This window comes from Acartia tonsa, chromosome 12, assembly GCF_053477335.1.
Source record: "Acartia tonsa isolate MP-2025a chromosome 12, ASM5347733v1, whole genome shotgun sequence".
Lineage (NCBI taxonomy): Eukaryota > Metazoa > Arthropoda > Copepoda > Calanoida > Acartiidae > Acartia > Acartia tonsa.
Genome location: NC_137271.1, coordinates 28,444,979 through 28,468,672, shown reverse-complemented (window position 1 = coordinate 28,468,672; position 23,694 = coordinate 28,444,979). Strand labels below are relative to the sequence as shown.

The 23,694-nt window shown below is 36.2% G+C and overlaps 2 protein-coding genes across 5 annotated transcripts in view; both read left to right on the top strand.

Annotated features, from left to right (window-relative positions):
- The window catches only part of LOC145334100 (uncharacterized), a 13,912-nt gene extending 13,113 nt beyond the window's left edge, over window positions 1–799 (top strand). For 2 of the 4 annotated variants that reach the window (XR_013884711.1, XR_013884709.1), the window contains exon 8: window positions 132–799. The gene's annotated coding sequence lies outside the window, so the exon portion shown is untranslated. Of the gene's footprint in view, window positions 1–58 lie in introns of all 4 variants that reach the window. The other 2 variants (XR_013884710.1, XR_013884708.1) reach the window with 2 other exon arrangements.
- Window positions 792–23,694, top strand: LOC145334099 (uncharacterized). The gene is made up of 20 exons (XM_080179384.1): window positions 792–893; window positions 2,064–2,141; window positions 2,358–2,413; window positions 2,682–2,781; window positions 3,356–3,446; window positions 4,095–4,163; window positions 4,547–4,627; window positions 5,038–5,113; window positions 5,651–5,735; window positions 6,129–6,177; window positions 6,549–6,643; window positions 14,723–14,797; window positions 15,269–15,370; window positions 15,669–15,702; window positions 16,209–16,354; window positions 19,484–19,571; window positions 20,347–20,427; window positions 21,245–21,416; window positions 22,430–22,545; window positions 23,018–23,694. The coding sequence occupies exons 1-20, from the start codon at window positions 816–818 to the stop codon at window positions 23,065–23,067; spliced, it is 1,722 nt and encodes a 573-aa protein (XP_080035510.1). The 5' UTR covers window positions 792–815; the 3' UTR covers window positions 23,068–23,694.

Below are 23,694 nucleotides of genomic sequence, written 5' to 3'. Positions count from 1 at the left end.
TAGAATTTACACTGTCCTTTAATCATATAATTTATGCAATTTTATTGATCTATTTCAGAAATTTTGCACAAGATTTTGCTGCGCTACTTGTGGACGCAATTCAATTGTTCTTGTTTTTAATTTGTAAATAGTTTTATTCATACAGAATTCAGATTTCCCTGTCAGCATTTTACACATTTCTTAATGCAAGTTAATTCACCCTCACCCTGGCCAAAGATTTTGTCACATAACCATCAGGCTACAGTGTTTATCGTTTGGATGCAAGTTTTTATTGCATCTTTACAAATATTTTTAGTTAAATGTTATGTACAGTATTTCAATATCAATCCCACTAATTCGGATTTTTTAAAATATAAGTAACGAGTAAATCAAAGAATGATAAATAAATGAAATTTCCAAATATTCATAATCAAAATCATTCCTTTAAAAGATTAAAATGATAGGGCAAAAGTTTAAACACTGGTATTTAGTACCCAAAGTTTAAAAAATATGGTCTCGCTCTTGTTGACCAAAAAACTTCAGGCACTTTTAATAAACCATGATTGGTTGGTACAATCTACCTAGCAATGTCCTAAATTTTCCTCTAATAGTATTAACTTACAGAATGAGAAATTTAGTTTATCATAAATAAATTTGTGTTTACATAAATTTATCATTCATTGTCTTATCCCTTAATATCCCTGCATTACATCACTCCTTTGTAGATTAAAATATTTTGTAAAAATAATCGTTCAAACATTGTATAATTAACTTGTCAATTAATTTTGCTGACAGGGCTTTATATAAAAAAATTTGCAGATTTTTTGTTGTTGAAAATGTCGGATAAGCCCTCTGAAAAAATGGTGGGCTATCAAATTCCCCGGAGGGGCGGAGGAAACAGTGATATGAGAAAGGTAAGTTCTTCATAGTAACGTCAATTTAATCCGGGAAGGAGGGGACATTGGACTGTAAATCAAACTAGTACCCAATGTTTAATAAATACTTTATAAAAAGCTGTTAGTAGATATTTTATTGAATTTTGATGTTATTGAATTTTAAGTGTTCTATTTTTCAACAAATGATTTTTACATTCATGAAATTTTATAATTAATTATTGGGGATGTATCAATTGATGGTCCATTGTCTTATCCTTTATAAAATCCCTGACTTTTGAAACAATATTCAATAAGAGGACAATTATGTACATAAGTAAAGCAGCAAAAAATACAACATATTTGAAAAAATGGCCAGTAATGCGTATTAGATGCAATTACATCAATATTTTTGATTATGATTCATTAATATTTAAAAATCAGTCAATAAGTATAAATATTGGAGGTGGAGAAGTGAGGAAGTAGAAGGAGGTGGTGAAGTGGAGCAGGAGGCTCCAGGATTTAGAGCAGGAGTTGGAGGCTCAGGATTTTGGAGCAGGAAGCTCCAGGAGTTGGAGTAGGAAGCTCCAGGAGGTGGAGTAGTTAGCTCCAGGAGGTGGAGTAGTTAGCTCCAGGAGGTGGAGTATTTTACTCCAGGAGTTGGAGCAGAAGACTCCAGGATTTGGAGCAGGGAACTCCAGGAGTTGGAGTAGGAAACTCCAGGAGGTGGAGCAGTACACTCTAGGAGTTGGAGCAGAAGGCTCCAGTTTATGGAGCAATAGCCTCCAGGATTTGGAGCAGGAGGCTCCTGGTCCCGTGGTCCAAAGGTCATGCTCTGCTCAGGGAGCTTTGAAATTCAAAAAAGGCAAAATGATTTTCTTGACTGCTATCAGATATTAATAGAATTCTCCATTTGATTCGAAGATTATTATGATAAATGCATCTATTATAATATATAACTTACTTTGTCCCATGTTCTATATGTAATACTCTTAAAGAGAGCAAACTTTTGTATAGGAAATGTATTTTTTAAAGTTTTTTTTAGATGATATTGTTTTGAATATTCGGCTGACCAATGAATTTTATTTTATAACACAAATTGTCTCATAGTCTGTAAATTATGCCTTATTGCTTTGCTACCTTTGGATGTTATCATCCTTAAAAGTTTAGGTAGAAACTATTAATTTAATGCATTTTATTATTTTTATTTAGAACTCGAGTTATGACAAATCTCAATCCTCCAACTATGATGCATACTATGGAAACTATGATCAGTCCGGATACGACCAGGAAATTATGGTTATACAGCTTGATGTTTACCTTGGCAGGGTTTAGGCTATTCTAAGGAAGGTTGAGAAATTACTAACTGCTCATCTTTTTTTAACAAATATAAAACATTTAAATAAAATGTAAACTACAAAGGGGATAATTTTGTTTCTCAATTAATCGTCCATTGTCTAATTCCTAAAGATCATTAGTATATGACCATTTATTTGTTGAAATTAGTCTGGAGGGTATGAGTACCAAGGATATGACCAGACAGCAGCGTATGACCAGCAAGGAACAGTTATATTTTATACAAAACTAGGGGCACTTAAGATGTGGGGAGGAAATCGACCTGTCCCTTAGTTTCAAGTTATAAAAGTTAATTTTTTAGGGGTGTTTGCTCTTTGGAGGGTGGAAAAGAGATACCCTCCACTGAAAATAATTTTATGATTTTTATTTTAACTTTAGTGGAAAAAAAATCTATAATATCTACCTACTCTACAATACATTATCTCAAACTGGAAAATATTTTCCCATGGTGACAAATGTAATTGTTGTTGAAGGGTATGAGCAGCAGTATGATTATCAAACGGCGGCTAACAATATTTCTTCTCTCGGCCATAAGAACAGCTATGGCGGTGGCGGAGCTCAAGCCCCTTCAGGGAATATCAATATTTAAATTTGACAGACATGTCCTATTTTCATTACAATTGAATCATACGTTATATCTAAGTAGAGCCAAACAATTGGTCAAGTAACAGAAACCATCTTTTTTATTACACGAACTTTGGCTAGAAGTCCCAACTTGGCATGGTAATAGGTAGCACCTGTTAGGCTTGGTATTCAGTTACGCCAGTTTATGTACAATAAATTCCCCGTTATTCAACTATAGATGTCTCAATACTTAAAGTCTCTAGTATGTTGCTGTTTGGTCACCCTTCCCTGTACCAAAGCACAGCAAGCAGTATTAGCTTTCATTTAAATATCTTTAGCATGACACTGAATGTTGTAGTCTCGAATGAACCCCGCCCCTGTCTGGGACGTCCAAGCTTTTTATTTTAAGGGGGTAAAATCAGGGGTTTTAAAGGTTTGAGGGGGATAATCTAATGTATTTTTCAATAATTTTGTGTAGGGTTAAAATTAAGAGTTTTAAAGTATGAGGTGGGGTAAACACACCCTTTACCCCCACCCTTGGACGTGTAAGCCCCCGGCAATACTTGATATTTAAAATTCCAGGGGCGTCCTATTCCAAACCTTATGGAGGAGGGGCTTATCCCACTAGGGGAAGAGGAAAAGGAGCAACCCAGCCCTCATACACCACACCACAAGGTATTCTTATCAGGGATCCAAAGGTATAAGACAATGGCCGACAAAGTGATGTACATCTCCAAAGATGATAGATACACAAAATTACACCTTCTGTAGATTACAATTAGTGGTTGAAACGTTTGAAAACTCAACTTATTGAACCAACCAATCACAATTCACTGAAAGTCCCCAAAGTTGTTAAGGCAAAGAATAAGAAATCGTTACTATAAAGCTTTGGGGACTTGTGTAATAAACAGCCCAATGTCCCCTTCCTCCTTGTATTCTTATAATTATTATTAATAGCAAAGCTTGTATATAACCTAGGTATGGTTTCTGAGATCTTAAGCTTCAGACGGACATTCAAGATGTGAATTTAAATAATAGGTTGTCTGTCTCCAGCGAAGGATCTTACTAAACGCTGAACTGATATGGTTATCCTGTACAGCGAATATTCTTTTATAGGTCTAGGGATCGTTTATAACTATTTTGGGATAGGGTACCTCTACCCTCCCAAGTGAAATTGCTTCATGAAAAAATAACTCCCTCCCCGCAGCATTTTTCATACTTTTCCACACAAAAACAAAATTGAAAGTGAGGAATCGCCTAAGTAAATTACTAGTTACATAAATGAATGCGCTATATTTCTTTTGTTATTTGGTCTTATTTTAGTGAAGGGAAATAATGACTGGTATGATTACAGCCAACAGCAAGGGGGAGGCCAACAGTGGAACAATACAGGTTTGGCGTTGGCTATGTTAAATCTAGTTTAAGGAAGATGGAGGGGGACGGGGGAGGCAAAAAACCTAACCCTTAGGGGCTACCAATACTACCCACTATAACCATAACCTAAACTAACCTGATTTAAATAAATAAACAATGGGAAAACTCCCCCCCCCCTCCTCCCCTATTTAATAGAAAAAGAAGATATTACAGCTATTAGTTGTTTCACATATTCAGTAAATGTTGAGTTTAAAAGTAATACCATATTTCTTATGTAACTGTGTCTAATGAATTGTCGATATTGCATTCAAACCAATCTTATTATGACCGACGACTGACCGTCCGTCAGGCACCGGCATTTAAAATTTTATTTTGTAACAGTAACACTCTTATTTCTTCAGGGAGAGGGGGAGGTTATAACCCAAGAGGTAGGGGAGGGGGCAGAGGGGGAAACAGAACATCAGTCAACAATCTCTCAGGAATACAATTATTTACAAAGGTTGGTGGTTAACCAGGATTATCTGAGGAAGTCGGTATTTTCCGTGAGAGAGGAAGATATTTTCATCAGTAGCGCAGCAATGATAAGCTAGCTAACAAAATACCTATTCATGAAGTAATATTGTAGTAAGCTTATAGCAAATTTGTTTACAGATAAATTGAAAGCTCTCAGAAAGTTTGAGGGTGATACCCCCTCCTTGGGCGTTCTTATTGGCAGGGAACCCAAAACCCTTTAGTTTCAAAGCTCTTTGTAAATTTTGGATAATTCAACCAAAACGTAAGTCCCCCTCCCTCTCAAAAAAAAATGGAAGGGAGGAGGGTAAATAAAAAAAAGCCTGGACGTCCTTGCTTGACGTCATTTCTAAATTGTAAATAATTGATGCGTGCACAGGAACCAAAAGAAAAATGATAGTAGAAGAGGTTGGCGGGGGCACCTGGATCAATGAATATGACCAACCATTGCCACAGGAATAAAAAGATTTTAACTACATTCTTGAATTGCTTCCTTTGAAATATAAAAAGTTCATAATTGTTCCGCCTCCCCTTCATACACTTTAATACATTTATAGAAGTGTATATTTTGCACAAGATTCCTTATTTTCCCAGGCTGCAAAATACTTCTTTTTTTCCTAGGCTGCAAAATATTTCTTTTTTTTCCAAGTATTGGGTAAAAAAATTACTCAACTTACCCCTCCCACAAATTATCAGTGTCTTACCTTTCCACCAATTATTTTAATCAAAAATACCTAATGAAAATTTATGGGGTAAAAGTTTATGTATTTATTCTTTGTACAGCCCAATCATAAATTAATCTAAAAACTCACAAAATGTTTAGCTTGCGAATGGCAGAAATTTAGGTTTTAGTACGATTTAAGTCCAAATTCCACTCCCTCCCTCTGTAATATGTAATATTGTATCTCTATAGAAAAGTAATATGATCTGTGCCACTAAGGGAGGGTCGAATTGAATAGGAAAGCTTTTTATAAATATTTTTATATTGACTAGGATATCATAGCTCAATGTACAAGTTATGTTTGTAATATATGCAATGTAAATTTCTCCAGTGATGTCACCAGGATAGGACATTATCAGGTAATTTATTTATATCTCACTTTGTCCGCTTGCCTGTCCGTCTAACTGTACAGTTTCCTAAAACGAATAGTATTGAATTAGTGGCGTACATGTAATTGTACAATAGAGTTACACAAATAAATTTTTCTAGGGGTGTGTCAAGCCATTAGGAAGTGAAATATAAGATGGGTGCTAACACTCTACGCACACTTTAGCTTTGCGAAGGTACTCAATAATTTGATTTTTCTATCCGTTAATTCGTAACTTTTTGGGAAATAATTTTCTCGGTTGCCATTTAATATATGCTATTTTTTGTGAAGATACCCATTACAACGTTTTTTAGAAATTAGAATATAAATTTTGCGTTGGATGCTGATTTTGGCCTAACACATTTCTTACCCTCATCATATTTAGGGAAAACCACATGAAAAGAAGGTTGATGCATTACTCAAGACAAAAGCAGGTAGGAATAGGTTTCTTTTATGTAAAAGCCACAGCCAGCAGACAGACACACAGACTTCAGGGGAGGTGGAGATTTAAGTACGATACTATTAGAGCCTAAAGGAGAGAGATTAATGAGGGAGTAATTTAGTGATCTGGAGAGAGTTGTGGAGGGACGTATTAACATACAATATTTATGAAGTAGCTGCTCTACTGTAATCGTTGTATTTTTGGTACCTAATGAGTATAATGTAAAAGTTATATTTGTTAAAGAAGGTTTATTTTTCGCGTATTCTCATATTAAGAAATCTTGACTTAATAAGAGCATTTGACTTAGTGGACACACCCAACTTGAAGGAAAATACGCGAAAAAAATTACCCCCTTTTTTACAGATGCTACAGGAGAGCCTCCAGCCAAAAAGAAGAAGGCCTCCATAGTGGCCAACACTGAGTCAACCATCAACCTGGACAGGCTCAAACATTTCCAGGAAATTACTCAGTTCAGGAGTCCGGCTAACCCCAGAGAGAGAGAGAGAGGATAATGGGCTGTTTATTACTCTAGTTCCCAAAGTTTTATAATAACGTTTTCTTATTCGTTGGCTAAACAACTCTGGGGACTTTAAATAGATATTGATCGGTTGGTTTATTAAGTTGAGTGTCCAAACGTTTCAACCACTAATTGTAATCTACTAAAGAGGTTATTTAACATTGGGGATGTAATACACACCTCAAATCCTCCAATGAATGCTATTTAAGCGACACCACATTCTACAGGTTCACAGCCATTTTTACTTTGAAATACAAATGAATTATATAGACAAATATTATTAAAAACCCTAGACTGTTAATTAGAGCGAATGTTCTGTAATCATAAAATCATCAAAACCAATTCAAGAATAAATAAAGCATAATAAACAAACACATCAAAACATTTAATATTAATTTTATTATCATAAAATTCATATAATAGATATATCTTCATTGATACACAACAACAAACTGAAATAAAATAAAACACATTTAATAATCATAATAGATATAAAACATAAGAACCGTATTTATAACATCAAATACAGTCTCTTTTTGATTCTTCCTTTCCTTATTTTTTCTTGGAAGAGGTTGACTGTCTGCGGCACCAGTCCTCCCATACTGCCATTTGAAGGCCTTGCACCCGCACCTGCTCCGCAGCTCTTTCCAGCTTAGTCTGCAGCTCCTTCTTCTCCTGCCTCCACTCAACTTGCGCTTCGCGCCATTCCTCCATCTCGGAGTGATGTCTCTCTGCTTGACGAGAGATGTAGCGCTCCGCCTCTTGACACCTAAACTCTGTCGCCTTCTCCGAGCGGCGGGTGATGTTCACCTCCTGCTTCATTTTGTCCCTCATGCATTCCATCTTAACAACAGAATTGTCACGGTTGCGCAACCTGTCCTCTGTGGCCTCCAGCTTCTTGGACAACTTCCTCAGGCTCTCCTTCAGGTCCCCAATCTGGCTGATCATTTCTCTGAATGTGCTTTTGTCAATAGACATCAGCTCATAGTTGTAAGGACAGGTAACCGAACATCTCTCAGTATCCCATGAACGCGCATGAGCCCGCTTCCTGCCCTTCTCCTGCCTCCGGCCTCTCTGCCCATTACTAGCCACCTGCACAACCCCTTGTTCACCAGACTCACCGCCTTGTCCGCCTCCTGCTCCGCCAAAGCCACCGCCACCCGCTTGGCACGCCTCTTGGCCAACTTCTTCTCCTTGGACACTACAACCCTAGTCTTGAGGACATACCCCAGAGAGGTCAGCAGTTCCGCGGCAACCTCGTCCTCGGTGTACTGGAATGTCTCCCACAGCAGCAGGGGCGCCTGGTTTACAACCTTTCTTACCACAACAACATTCTGATCAAAGAAACTGTGAAAGGACACAATTCTTGAGCGGTAGTGGCAGACTCCAATCTCGGAAAGGACTGAACCAAGCGCAGATTTGTTCACAAAGTCCTGGTAACACATGCCAGAAGTCACCCAGTCTGGCCCTTGCCTGCACAAGAACGACTTGTGGATGTTGAGGAGAGGCAAGTTCTCTTCCTGCGCCTGCTGAGCAATGTGACGATTTATGTCATTTATCTGGTCCCACATCACGAAGGAACTCGGCAAGTATCTCATGGTACAGACACTAATCACGTGATGTGTTCCTTTCGCCGCCTCCAACACATCTTCAATCGACTTCTTGATGTCCCGGACCGGATAGAGCCCTAGGAAAAGCTGATGCGCCGTCATTGACAGGCGTTGTGGCTCCTTCTTCTCCATCAGCGACATTACCAACTCGAGCAGCCGTTCCGGACAGAGCTCAGCACAGCACCTCCAGTTTAGCTGGTCAGGAACACAATCCGGTGACTCGATGTCGGATAAGTGAACATGCGACGTCTCCGGGCTGATCTGAAGGTCTCGCACGTACTTTAGGCTCTCCGCGTTGCAACTAAAAAGAAAAACATTGTATTTAACAAATGTTAAACTTAGTTTTTATGCATGGGTAGTAAAAATATCAAGTTTTATCCAAAGAAAAACATTGCATTTAGCAAAAGATAAACTTAGATTTATTAATGATGGATAAAATTATAAAATTGTTGACAGTTTTTATTTTTACACAAAAACATGGTACTTAACAATTTTTGTCAAAAGAAAAGTAAAATAATAATAATAATAATACTATTTTCTACATACGTTAAGTTTATTTAAACCCTATTTTAAGAAATCATTTCTGTATTTTAACTAAAAGAAAACATAACTTTTCATATGAGGTACAATCAAATTTATCAATTGGTCTCATACGATTTATTTTTATGAAAAACATCATTAAAGCACAAAAAGTATAAGTTATTTTTAGGAATACACAATATTTAACTGAGTAGTTTCCCTAAAAACTTTCCGTGGATCCGTTTTGAAGGTTTAAAATTGCAAAACTCCGTCGAATTTTAATATTTAATTAAAATAATCGCCTAAATTAATGATTAATTACCTCATTTTCGTTTTAAGTAGCTGACAAGCTAACGAAAGGCAGAACAGAACAGTGTAAAGCGTAAAACTTGATTGATTTTTCCATTAAACATTCTGATAAAAGGTAAACATCTTGTCAGCACAACCATATTTCTCTAACTAAAACTATTTCCGTATTTGGTTTGGCTATTTCCTTTGCTCTTCGATACGGACGCCTACTTTGAAAATTGATTTTTCCCCAAAAAATCTCGACTGTTTGAAAGTTGTCACCTTATATTCAGTGGGCATGCAAAAACAAATTTTTAAACGCAAATTTATCACTAATTTAAAAACATGATATGTCTGGCGCGATTTTTATTGATAGCATTTAGCATAATTGAAATTAATAATAATGTAATATATAAATTTACAGTAAAATGAAATATTATATTGTTATTATACAATTGTATATTTACATTCAGTGTGAAAATGGTTGATCTGTATGACATCCTTTTAGGATCTCATAGCAGCTACAACTTCTTCAGGAATCTTTCCTTCATGCAGAGCCTTGGTCAGCAATTCAGAATTGGCACCAAGCTTGGTCAAAGGATCAGCAATTTGATGTGGTCCTCTAACCCAAATCAGTTGGTCAAGCTCTTTGCTCTTTATCATCTGCTTCACTACTCCAATTTCTCTTCTCAGTTTCTTTTCAGCTACATCTGTGGTAGAGTGTACACTCTCATAGGTGTCCTTGTTATCAATAATGGCTCTAACTGGCAGATTGTAGTTTGTGCCTAACAATTCCTGGATTGTCCATTTGAAAGCAACTGCTGCATCCAGTCCTCTGGTCAGGCTGATGGCTTCAGCTGCCAAGGTAGATGTCACAACTCTGTCAATCTTATTGGCACGCCAATCAATTGGAGCACATTTTCCATTGCTGGGGTTTACAAGAAACAGTACATATCCTTGTGTGCTGTCCGTTCCACCATTCAGGTTTCCATATGATGCATCTGTGAATAACCATATCTCTGCCTTTGACAAGTCACCTAGGTTAGAAAACCTCAAAATTGCTTTACTATCTTTCAGGTTGACTAGCGTTTTCTTGGCATGCTTAAGATTAGCAACAGTGCCCCCCTTGAAATGGGTGGAACACGCAATCATATCGAATGATAAATCAGCTCTTGTTGATCTCACTGTCCAGTTCAGTTGTCCTGTCATCTTTCTCAGAAGTGACAGTTCATCGAAGCTCAGAAAAATCTGCTGAGAACTGCTTACCATTATCCAACTGCACATTATACCAGTGCTTATATTTCCCAGCTCTTTTACCAGCTTGACTAATGACAACACCTCTTTCCCACTTGCCATTATCCTTATACTCAATCCTCTGGTTGGGTTTGAATCTCTCAGGACTTGCCTTGCTGGTTGTGTTGCTATCATTAGTGTGAACTGTGGCTTTACTCACAGGTGTGCTTGTTACCTGTTCTTCTTCTGCTGTATCTATTCTGTCATCACTTATAGAATCTGGGGTTTCTGCATTTTCAGATTCTGTTTGCTGATTAGCATTACTGGGAGTTTGACTGTTTTCGTGGTCTTCCCTGGCTTCTTCAAATTGTTCCTCATCATCTGATTCCTCTTTTGCCTTGAAGATCTCCTTCTTACCCTTGCTTTCTATCTCTTTCTCAGTAATAGGCTGCTTGCCTTTGATCATTCTGTTCAGCTGTTGCTCCTTGTCTCACAACCTCTCAGAAAGTGTTTCTCCAGCTGGCCATAGTCTGTTAGCACTTACTCTAACATAACCCATGGCTGTTCTGATTCCGATGACTTTTCCATCCTGGAAAATGACCTTGGCTGGACCTAGCCACTTGTCATCCTTCTCTCTCTTGTAGTACACGAGATCTCCTGGATGATAGTCATGATTTGCAGACCTCATTTTTCTGTTCAGAGCTAATCTCAACTTCTCACATTTCTCAGCTTTGGCAAAGGCTTCTCTGCAGTTCTGGATTGCTCTAATGCTTTCAAGCAGAGCTTCACTCCTAGGCTTAACCTGAGAGACAGGTATAGGATCAGTCATGATGTTGGGTAATCTTGGCACTCTCCCAAAAGTAAGCTCGAATGGTGAATATCCGTATACATTGGTAAGTGAGTTCTTCACTGCACAGGCCCAAGCCACGGCTTGCTCCAATGTCATCTTTGGATAGTCTCTTCTCACTATCACAACGACAGAATCTGTGGTCTCATGGTTCTTCTCTCCTATCCCGTTTTGCCACGCCGCATAAGCAGCTGTAGTGGCATGGTATATGTTGGAACTAGCACAAGCCTCCATCATAGCCTCATTGATGAATTCACCTCCATTATCTGTAAGTATGATATCTGGAGCTGTGAAATATCTTATCCACTCATTAAACAGTTTCTTCACAATTGTTTCTGGTTTCTTGTCTGTAATCACGGTTCCAACTGTGTATCTTGTGAACATATCCACAAAGTAGAGAATGTAGTGCTTGTCATCCCACTTCTTTAGATCCATCGATACCATATGGTTAAAGTCTTTTGCCATGGGCAATGCAACAGCTGGTCTGTCAGGATTACGTTTACGCATTATGCATCCTTCACAACCATCTATGATTGCATCTATCATCTTACTGAATTTCGGATCCCATTGTTCCGCTGACTTCAACAATTCAACAAAAACTTTCTTTGGTCTGTGACCAAACTGCTTATGCAGTTTGATCAACATCCTGTTTTGTACATCCTCATTTTCTTTGAGCATGTTAACAGCATGTATCTCTTGCATAAGATGGTTATCCTTGTGTTCATTGTCACCAAAGAGATTTAGTATGAAATGCCCTGCACTTGTGGTATCAACTCTTATGGGTTTTCCATTTATTGTGGCAGTGTCATTTCCCATATCTAGTGTAATACCTAACTCTTTCATGTGATTCTTGGACATCAGTAATGGAATATCGCTGCTAATTGTGTCGACTTCAATTTGGTGCTGTTTGCCTGCTACGATAATTGGGATGGTGTATGCATTCCTTGTGGGTAAAATTCCTTCATTTCCAAATTGAAATGTCTTCTTACTGTCATATGGGCCTTTAATCAAATTTGTGAGCTCATCAGGAACTGACGACAAAAATATCTCCATCCATTTTTCCCCCGCTACAGAGGAAGTGCAACAAGAATCCAACGCTGCACAATTTATCGCCTCCGAGGTGAATTTGCTTAGTTCTTCCTTATTAGTAGTGAAGAAAACCCTCTCAGCCTGGTCTTCATCAGTATCTCCTTTTTCCTCATCTTCACCTTCGCTAACAACCTTATCGAATTGGGACAAAAGTGCCTCCTCTTCTTCAGGTGTTTCAACATTTATCAGAAATACTTTACCCTTTTTACGGTTATAGGTATTTCCTGCATTGAAGGTATTGCCATTAAATCTATTATACGGACAATCCCTGTTAAAGTGTCTAAAAGAGCCACAGGTTTTACACTTTAGTGGTTTTCCTGATATGGGGTTAGGTGGATTTACAGAGTTAGCTTCCCTGCTCTCTTTAGGAACAGAACGGTAGCCATTCGAAGCGTTATTATTAGACTTTCTGGAATTATTATTATTATAATTCTTTGTATAATTGTTTTTATACGAATTTTTCTTTTGCCACGCTGCATAAGCTTCTTGGTGCTCAGCTATGAAAGCATCTGCCCCTGTTTTAGATGACCCTGATGCAACGACATTACCCAAGCTATCGGATAACATGTCTTTCATCTTTTGCTTTACAGCCGCATACATAGTGTTAGTCTTTGCTTCTTTTTGTATATCCACTACACCTTTTACTAATTCATACTGTACAGCATTTAGCTTCGCCCCTAACATTACGATAAAAGCGCTGCATGTATCAGTAAAAGTAATACCCAGTGTTTTACATTTATTGTAAAAACGATCATCCTCTTTAAGATATTCTAGGATTGATTGATCATTAGACCTTCTATAAGACCATATGTTGTTAAAGGCTTCTATTTCACTCTCTCTTGTGGCTTTACCGATATGTTTGTCGAGAAATTTAATCACAATATCTACCCCTTGTTCATTTCCTATCAGTGTTTCTACAGGGTGTTCCCTAAAGAAATCCTTCTGCACGTTATCACCGAAGGTGATGCTCTTATTGGGTAACGCATAAGCTAACATTGGCCCCATTTTCTCTTTCTTTATATCACAAAAACCCTGCCATAAAAGAACGTTGTTTTTGTAGTCTTCATAATGCTCAAACTTATTCAAATCCGGCGGATCCGCCCCTATCTTCACCATTCCTTCTGACATTTTTAGCTCTTTATCTAGGGTTTGTATACACCTTCAAGGTTTAATAATTATTTGCCTCTCAACTCTTGTTTTAACACCACCTTTAATGGTTGTTATTGCTACGCTACTTATTTAGTATTATTCACCAGAAAATACCTATCTTCCTTTAGAGATTGAATTTCTAGTTATTATTGTTGTGCTACTTAAACTTAGTTGTTATTAGTTTCACTTTAGGAAACCAAATTTAAACTTGTTATTGTTTCGCAATTATTTATTGTTCACCTGTATATTGCCCTTTTTAAACGCTTATATACGGTTGTAAAATTGTAGCCACACCTCTCTTGAGGTTAAACAAGGTCTTTTGTATTTTTAACACTATTGCTTTTAGAATAGTTAAGTTTCTGGAACCAGTAGCTTGTGGTTATTGGATTATTTTTAGGCTTTATATGCAGAGTGCCGTAGATCTTTATAATTTAATAAAACTATTTAAGTCTTATTAAATTAACTAAAGCTCTGATACTACTGATACACACCTCAAATCCTTCAATGAATGCTATTTAAGCGACACCACATTCTACAGGTTCACAGCCATTTTTACTTTGAAATACAAATGAATTATATAGACAAATATTATTAAAAACCCTAGACTGTTAATTAGAGCGAATGTTCTGTAATCATAAAATCATCAAAACCAATTCAAGAATAAATAAAGCATAATAAACAAACACATCAAAACATTTAATATTAATTTTATTATCATAAAATTCATATAATGGATATATCTTCATTGATACACAACAACAAACTGAAATAAAATAAAACACATTTAATAATCATAATAGATTTAAAACATAAGAACCGTATTTATAACAGGATGTACATCAATTTATCGGCCATTGTCTCATCCCTTTAGATCCCTGGGTTAACCCTGTAAAAATGACCCATCCTCTCTCCTTTTCTTTTATATTTAAACTAGCAACTGCTGCCTAAGCATCTGCAGGCTCGGTATTTAAAGGGACATGAAGGGGACAGAATTTGCCTAAAACTATTCCATGGATTAAAACTAAAAATAAAATTGCATAAAACCATCCGGTGGTTTATGTAAAGGTTTCCTAAAAAGGAGAACTCAATCATTTCAATATTTTTTGGTATTGAAATCTTAACTTAAGCTTCAGACAAAAGAACAACATATTATAGGATATATGTACTAGTGGTTATGCGCAATGTTGGGCGGGCGGGAGGTTTTATTTACGGGATATTTCATTTTGGAGAGTGACAAAATATTTTTAAAATCTTGCCTGCAACTCCTGAATTGTGCCACTTGCAGAGGGATTACCTGTCCACCTGGACCCAGCCCCTGCCAGATCTGGCCATTGAGATGATGCGGCCACACAGATGTGAGGTATTCTGTTTTATATTAGCTAAACTACTCTATAGGTTGTACTTTTACACAAATTGCCCATAAAGCAATGACCCCTTTATGTTAGTTTTTATTATGCCTAATCCAGAAGAGCTACCCACTGTCACCAATGATATAACAAAAATTGAAATATATATAGCACTAAATAAACGAAAAACTACCAGGGTTGGCAATCTGATTCTCTTTGCACTAAATCAGATTCAGATTTTGATTGGATAGAAATATATTGCCGGATTTATCCAAAATGGATGGGGATTTCGGAGTAGGTAATCCAAGCTAAATATCCAAATTTCCAAGTCTTGGTTCAAAATTCGGATTCGGATTACCATCCCTAAAACTACCCCTAATTATTTTCAATTTATACATAAATAATGGGGAGTTGTCTCTGTTCGACTATGAGTATGCACTTTGAGTAAATTGCTGAAATAATTTTTTTTTGTCTTTAAATATCAGGTGTGTAAGTTAAACTTTAATAACCCTGTGGATGCGACAACTCACATGATGGGAAGACCTCATGACAAAAAGATGACGGATTGGATCAATTCTTACTGCAAGGCACGCCATATTTTTAATCAAGAAAATATCTTTTAATAACATGAATGTTTATAGATAGCTCACTTTATATATAAGTAATAATAGTTACAGATTATTTATTAGGCTAAGTTAGTTAAAATAAAAACCCAAAAGGTCAGAAAAAATGGTCAGACAATATATACAAACTTTTTTGGAAATATGATTTAAGAAAAGAAGATGTGGATAGTGTTTGTTTAGGTCTATCTAAATAATAAGTACGTTTTGTATTTTTACTGCATTTTTAATATTTTTTTCATGAATTAAAATGTTGTGTTTAAAGGAGTATAATGTGGAGGTCCCTACCAAAGTTTCAGGTAAGATTTATTAGCTTGTTACTGCTGCGCTTCTTATACACTTAATAATCCTCGTTTTTTAACAAAAGGTTTAGAAGAGGCAATATGTTAATAAATCTATAAATTGATACTTTCGCTCAAAGTGCCTATCGCCCACTACCAAGCCCCTCCCCACCCCTCATTATTTTTAGGGTTGCTACCCAGTCTACACCTATTTTAGGTATTGCCCATCGAGCACTGAACCCTCCAAATAAATTTAGAAAGGGGAGGGGGTGTGTAGTTTTTTTCCTAATCATAATCCCTGCGTTGCTCTAATCCTGCAGGGCTACCCAGTTCCCAATAAAACCTAACCGTAACTATTTAACAAGTGAAAAAATACCGCACCTTCTTTTTTTCAATTTATTTTAAAATAAGTAAATTGGTTTTTCTTTTATTTGATGGAAACTGCCGAAAATTTTAATGCACGTTTAGTACCTACGTAAATACTTGGATAATATAGTACAGATCCTAATGACCATTATTTGAAGGTTGCATCTACAGCGGAGAAAGTGAAGAGCCGAACAATGATAGCAACACATCTGCTGCAGCTGCTGAAAATGATCTGGGATATTATAAATGTGACGTATGCAATGTGACAAGTTCTTCTTTCTCTGCACACAATATTCACATCAAGGCACATGACATATATATATCAGGAATCTAAAGGTATAAGACAAGTACAGATAAATTTATGTACATCTTCAATCATGATTTACAAAATTAATCCTTCTGTAGATTACAAGGAAGGGGGAAGTTCTGACACTTTTGCGTAAACAGTGATTATAGGCTTTGTCTTTGGAGATAATGGATAGGTTATTTGGCAAAAAAGTTTCCTTTTGGGATGTAGTTTTCCTATTTTTAAAAAAATTTTGGATTCGGCCTCCAGGTTCCGGTACTCCAGGCCTCCAGGTGGATTCTGGACAGATAAAAAAAAAATTCAAGATTGGACAAAACTTATTTAACAAAAGTTGGTACTTTATGGATGGTATGAACTAATTTGAAGAAATTTTTGAAATCGGGCTCCAGGTTCTGGTACTGCAGGCCTCCAGGTGGATCCTGGACAGGTAAAAATTGAAAATTTTTAATTTTAAAGTTAGAACAAAACTTATTTAACAAAAGTTGGTACTTTATGGATGGTATGAACTAATTTGAAGAAATTTTTTGATTCGGCCTCCAGGTTCCGGTACTCCAGGCCTCCAGGTGGATTCTGGACAGGTAAAAATTGAAAATTCAAGATAGAACAAAACTTATTTAACAAAAGTTTGTACTTTATGGATGGTATGAACTAATTTGAAGAAATTTTTAAAATCGGGCTCCAGGTTCAGGTACTGCAGGCCTCCAGGTGGATCCTGGACAGGTAAAAATTGAAAATTTTTAATTCAAAAGTTAGAACAAAACTTATTTAACAAAAGTGGCTTCTTTATAGATGGTTTTAACTAATCTGAGGAAAATTTTGAAATCGGGCTCCAGGTTCAGGTACTGCAGGCCTCCAGGTGGATCCTGGACAGGTAAAAACTGATTTTTTTTACTTTAAAAGTTAGAACAAAACTCATTTGACAAAAGTGGCTTCTTTATAGATAGTATTAACTAATTTGAAGAAAAATTTTGAAATCGGGCTCCAGGTTTAGGTTGTACTGCAGGCCTCCAGGTGGATCCTGGACAGGTAAAAACTGAAATTTTTACTTTAAAAGTTAAAACAAAACTTATTTAACAAAAGTGGCTTCTTTATAGATGGTATCAACTAATCTGAAAAAAAATTTGAAATCGGGCTCCAGGTTCAGGTAAAAATTTCAATTTTTACTTTAAAAGTTAGAACAAAACTTATTTAACAAAAGTGGCTTCTTTATAGATGGTAGGAAGTAATTTGAAGAAAATTTTGAAATCGGGCGCCAGGTTCAGGTACTGCAGGCCTCCAGGTGGATCCTGGACAGGTAAAAATTAAAAAATTTTACTTTAAAAGTTAAAACAAAACTTATTTGACAAAAGTGGCTTCTTTAAAGATGGTAGGAAGTAATTTGAAGAAAATTTTGAAATTTCAAAATTTTCTTCAAATTAGTTAATACCATCCATAAAGTATCAACTTTTGTAAAATAAGTTTTGATCTAACTTTTAAAGTGAAAAAATTCAATTTTTACATGTCCAGGATCTACCTGGAGGCCTGCAGTACCTGAACCTGGAGCCCAATTTCAAATTTTTCTTTAAAGTATTTAATACCATCCATAAAGTATCAACTTTTGTTCAATAAGTTTTGTTCTAACTTTAATAGAAAAAAATTTTAGTTTTTACCTGTCCAGGATCCACCTGGAGGCCTGCAGTACCTGAACCTGGAGCCTGATTTCAAAATTTTCTTCAAATTACTTCCTACCATCCATAAAGAAGCCACTTTTGTTAAATAAGTTTTGTTCTAACTTTTAAAGTAAAGAATTTCAATTTTTACCTGTCCAGGATCTACCTGAAGGCCTGCAGTACCTGAACCTGAAGCCCGATTTCAAAATTTTCTTCAAAATAGTTCATACCATCTATAAAAGAGCCACTTTTTTTAAATAAGTTTTTTTCTAACTTTTAAAGTAAAAAATTACTGTTTATCTGTCCAGGATCCACCTGGAGGCCTGCAGTACTGAACCTGGAGCTCGATTTCAAAATTTTCTTCAGATTAGTTAAAACCATTTATAAAGAAGCCACTTTTGTAAAAATAAGTTTTGTTTTAACTTTTAAAGTAAAAATTTTTTACTTTTACCTGTCCAGGATCCACCTGGAGACCTGCAGTACCTGAACCTGGAGCCCGATATCAAAATTTTCTTCAAATTAGTTCATACCATCCATAAAGAAGCCACTTTTGTTAAATAAGTTTTGTTCTAACTTTTAAATTAAAAATTTTCAATTTTTACCTGTCCAGGATCCACTTGGAGGCTTGCAGCACCTGAACCTGGAGCCCGATTTCAAAATTTTCTTCAAATTAGTTCATACCATCCATAAAGAAGCCACTTTTGTTAAATAAGTTTTGTTCTAACTTTAAAATTAAAAATTTTCAATTTTTACCTGTCCAGGATGCACCTGGAGGCCTGCAGTACCAGAACCTGGAGCCCGATTTCAAAAATTTCTTCAAATTAGTTCATACCATCCATAAAGTACAAACTTTTGTTAAATAAGTTTTGTTCTATCTTGAATTTTCAATTTTTACCTGTCCAGAATCCACCTGGAGGCCTGGAGTACCGGAACCTGGAGGCCGAATCCAAAATTTTTTTAAAAATAGGAAAACTACATCCCAAAAGGAAACTTTTTTGCCAAATAACCTATCCATTATCTCCAAAGACAAAGCCTATAATCACTGTTTACGCAAAAGTGTCAGAACTCCCCCCCCCCCCTTAATAGTTGAAACGTTTCGACACTCGACTTAATGAAACAACCAATCATAATTCAATAAAAGTCCCCAGTGGCGTTGATAATTTAGGCATATTAGAATTGTCCTGTCAATTAAAAACTTGGCTTGTTGATAACTGTTACAGTAAGGTAAAATTTTGTTAGTGTATAATCTATAATGTATAATAGTTACTTCATTTTGATTATGATGATTTTTTTTACCTTTTTTTGGCAACTTCAATAAATATTTCAATTTTATACGTAATCATACAGTAAGTGCTTCATATAAAAGATATTTTTGTTTCTTTACAAAAACAAAGGATAAGTACTGTTTAATGATCCTCTAACGAATTGCTGCTGTACTGGAAGCGTATATATTATGTGTCCATGTGATCTGGTGTAGGGCAAGAAGCACCAGAAGAGTGTTGAGATGACACGGACTACGACTTGGGCTAACAGCCTCTTCAGATGTGAAATCTGTATGATCACATGTGAGTATTAGTATATGTAATCCTTAAATATAAAGTAGTAAGCTGTTTTTGTCTGTAGCGAAGGATGTCGCTAACCGCTGAACCGATATGGTTCTCCTTTACTATGAAGCTTCTTAGTGGTCCAGAGAAGGTTTTTAGATATTTTGGGGGATCTGCCACATTAATTGCCCCTAGAGGCTTCTAGGGGGCGTAGCCGCTAGTAATGTATATACCAGCGACTACGCTCCTAGAGGCCTATAGGGTTACTTGAGGTAAGGGTGTGGTGTGATAAGTTTTTTATATGTCCATGTGACCTGGTTAGGGCAAGAAACACCAGAAGAGTGTTGAGATGACTCAGACAGACAACTGGGCCAAAATGGGCTTAAATGTGAAATCTGTATGATCTCATGTGAGTATTACGTAGTATATCTATAATACAAAGTAGAACGATGTTTGTCTGTTTGTGAAGCTTAAGATCTCGGTAACCGATAAACCGATTGGGATCGTCTCTTCAGAGAATATAGCTATAGGTCCTGCGGTGGTTTAAACTATTTTTTTTTCGCGAAGAGGGGTATTTTTATAGGGCGATTTATTTTGAGATGGTAGAGTTTGCGTTCCAACCCCCCAAAATAGTTTAAAACCTTGCCTGGACTTTAAAGAAGCTTCACTGTTAAGAAAAATCATATCGGTCTGTGATTGGCTGAAATTTTGGCGCGCCCCGATCTGAATCGCCACTAAAATGATTTAAAGATCAAGCTCTGGTGTCTGACTACCTATTTATAATCTAAAATTTCAGCAAGCAACCAAGAGAACCTGGACAAACACTTGACAGGGAAAGCTCATGTGAAGAAAGTTCGCCAGCTGGAATACGAACAGGAATATTGTTAATCACAAATAATTATAGAGTAGCTGCACTAAGCTGCACTAATAACCAGGAGACCATATAAGAATAAATGTAAAAAGTATAAATGTATAACCCAGGCAACTACCTGGCCCCTGTCATGGGGACCTTTTTCTTGTTCTTACAAATTGCTTTAAGCTCTTTTGTAGCGACTTAACTGTGTTAATATTTACGATGCTATTGGCTGATATTCAAAGACCCAATTGAAAGTCGGTATATCCATGAGGTGGAGACAGTTATTTAACCCCCTTCCCCCATCTATTGTTTTACTCTAATCATGTGAGTAAGTAGCGCAACATTAATAATCAATTATCACAAGAGATTAAAAGAATAGTAAAAATTTAAGATAAAGGATTGTGGTGTTCTATTGTTAAAGAAATAATGAATAATTGCAAGAAATTAATTTTCACAGATTATTAAAAAAAAATTGATTAAACATATCCGTATAAAAAAGTAACAGGATGTCTGTTCGAAGTTTAAGATCTCGTTAACTGTTGGACTTATATAGTTCTACTTCATAGAGGCTCTAGATGTGTTTTTATCTCTCTAATAATTTTAAATCGCTTTCAGAAAAAAATAACCCCCTCTTCCTCGTAAGAAATATTTTTTATTTAAACTAAAATTAACCTTCTCCGTCTTAATCTAGACTTTCTTCTCTAGAGGCACAGGCTTTAGTATGTTTAAGTTGATAATTAAAATGGTAGCTACTCTATTGAAATTCTTATATATAAATAGCTCACCTTGTTATTAAAGTTAAAGTTATTTATTTGTGACTAATATATTTGGCTGCAGGCTCAGCCGGCCGCGGGGGCTCAGCAACCGCAGAGAGAAGCCAAAAGTGAACAGGGAACTTTCTCATGTGAAGTCTGCAATGTGTTTGTCAACTCAGCTGATATCCTGAAGATACACATGGAGGGAAAGAGTCACGCAAAGAAAATGAACTCCCAGAATTCGCAAGAGTTTAGGTCTTTTTTTTTATTCTGCCTTTGGTAGCCCATAAATATGTGGACAGGGAGTAAGAATGTGGGGTAAATTAATTTCTAGTAGTCGTAGATGGTCCCTTAAAAATTCACGAATATTACAGCGTAAGGAGAGAGAGGACATTGGACAGAAAATTATACGGATACCCGAAGTTTACCTTATTCTTTGACTCACAAACTTCGGGCGTTTTTACTGAATTGCGATTAATCCAATTGGTTCCAATCTAGTAGTGTCTAAATGTTCCAACCAATGATTTTAACTACAGAAGGTGTAATATTGTTTATCATCATTGGACATGTAAATTGTGTACAAGTACATCAATTTATCGTCCATTTACATTTCCATTCACAATATCCACGTACTTTATAATTATATCCATTTATACAGTATGAATACTAGTTATTAATCGCATCTGTTATAAACAGCTTTCCGCGGATATAAAAATGTTCAATTATAGGATTAAAACTAGTTATGTTAGCCCGTGCCTACGGCAACTCGGTTTTAATCTTATGATTGTACATACTTTATATTCGTTAAAAACTGGATATAAAACGATACGCTACATGACAGGGGCGTCCAAGCTTTCTATTTTGGGGGGGGGGGTAAAATGGCGCGCGAAGCGCGCCGCAAATTTTTTTTACCCCCCCCAAAATTTTTACCCCGGGGGTAAAATTTGCTTGGGGGGGGGTAATTACCCCCCCCTGAAATCTGTTGGCAGGGGTAAATTTAGTTTACCCCTGCCCAAAATTTATCCCCGGGGTAAAATTTTTGGGGGGGGTAATTTAAATTTTATTAAATAGGTATATAGTATTAAAAATGCGCGCGAAGCGCGCAAAAATTTTTTTTATTAGAGATTTTTTATTTTGGGGGGGGTATTTACCCCCCCCCCCCCCCTTGGACGCCTATGCTACATGATATTTCCGTATGGCTAAGAACCGGTTCTAATCCAGTAGATATTAATCGGTTTGAAAGCCATACTGGAAAAGTATTTATTTAGATGTGACGTCTGCGACATAACAGTGAATAGTGCAGAAATCTTGGCTATGCACAATAATGGCAAGAAACATGCATCAAAGCTCAAACAGAAAGAAAATGAAGCTGAGAATAAGACAGGTTTGTATATTTTGTATTATCAGTTTATCTGTCTGTATAATTCAGCTCTTTGTATGTTTACTTGTGGCTTCACCCCAAGCCTCTAGGGGCAAAGCCCCAAGAAGTTGATGGGAAGTCTTTTTTTTTGAGTTTTAGAGTTATTAAAATTACTCTCGGGCAAAATAGAATGGAGGGGACTTATATTTTTTTCCAGGGGGTCCCAACCCTTAATTGTGATTTCCCCCAACCCTTTAATTTGATTTTTTCACAGTTTGTTCAAATTTTATCTTTTACTTACCTAGAATTCCTTTTAGCTAGAGATCTATCTTAATCAATCCATCTATCTACATTTAATTGTAGGGCATATTATGAAAATTTTGAGTGATTGTTTTTTTAACATCTTTTATCTATCTAGTCTAATATTTAAAACCTTTTTAAATCAATCTTTCTGTCCATCCATTCATCCATCCTTTTCATATATCTATTTATTTAGACACAGAAGTAGAAGATGAAGCTACAAGAGAACAAGATAATACCAAGTAGAAAAATGGATGATAATTACCTTCCTAATTGTATGTTGTAATGTAACTTTAGTAGCTTGTAAATAATAGGATTCGCGATTGATTTAATTGTTGTTATCATTTTCCTTCCATGGAATATACTACATTTGATAAGTGAAACTCCTCCACCTCTCCCCCCCCCCCCAAAAAAAAAAATGATATTTATAGGACTAAGGGGGCCAAGGTCCCAGCTTTTTTTTTAATACCAGGAATTAAAAGAAAAAGTTCAGGTCATGTGAAGGAAACGAAGTTGCGGGTTTCGTCATATTTTCACAGTAATCTTTCAAAAGCTACTTTTAAAATACGACGAAACCAGCAACTTCGTTTCCTTCACACGACTCAAAAATTCTTGGGGTTGGGGGTTTAGTCCACTAATACAGAATTGTCACGAACCTTAAATACCTATTATTTTTTGTGTCTTTTTCACCCAACTTCAAATTTGACAACTAAGTATGTATGTGTATCATTATATATCTTTTGTTTAAGCTAAACTATTGTTAGCTTCTTATTACCACGCTTCTTCTAAATATTGTTAAACCAGCATTTTTTCTATAGATAGTTCCCATCTATTTGTTTTGTTATTATTTGTTCAATAAAAATCTTAAGCAAC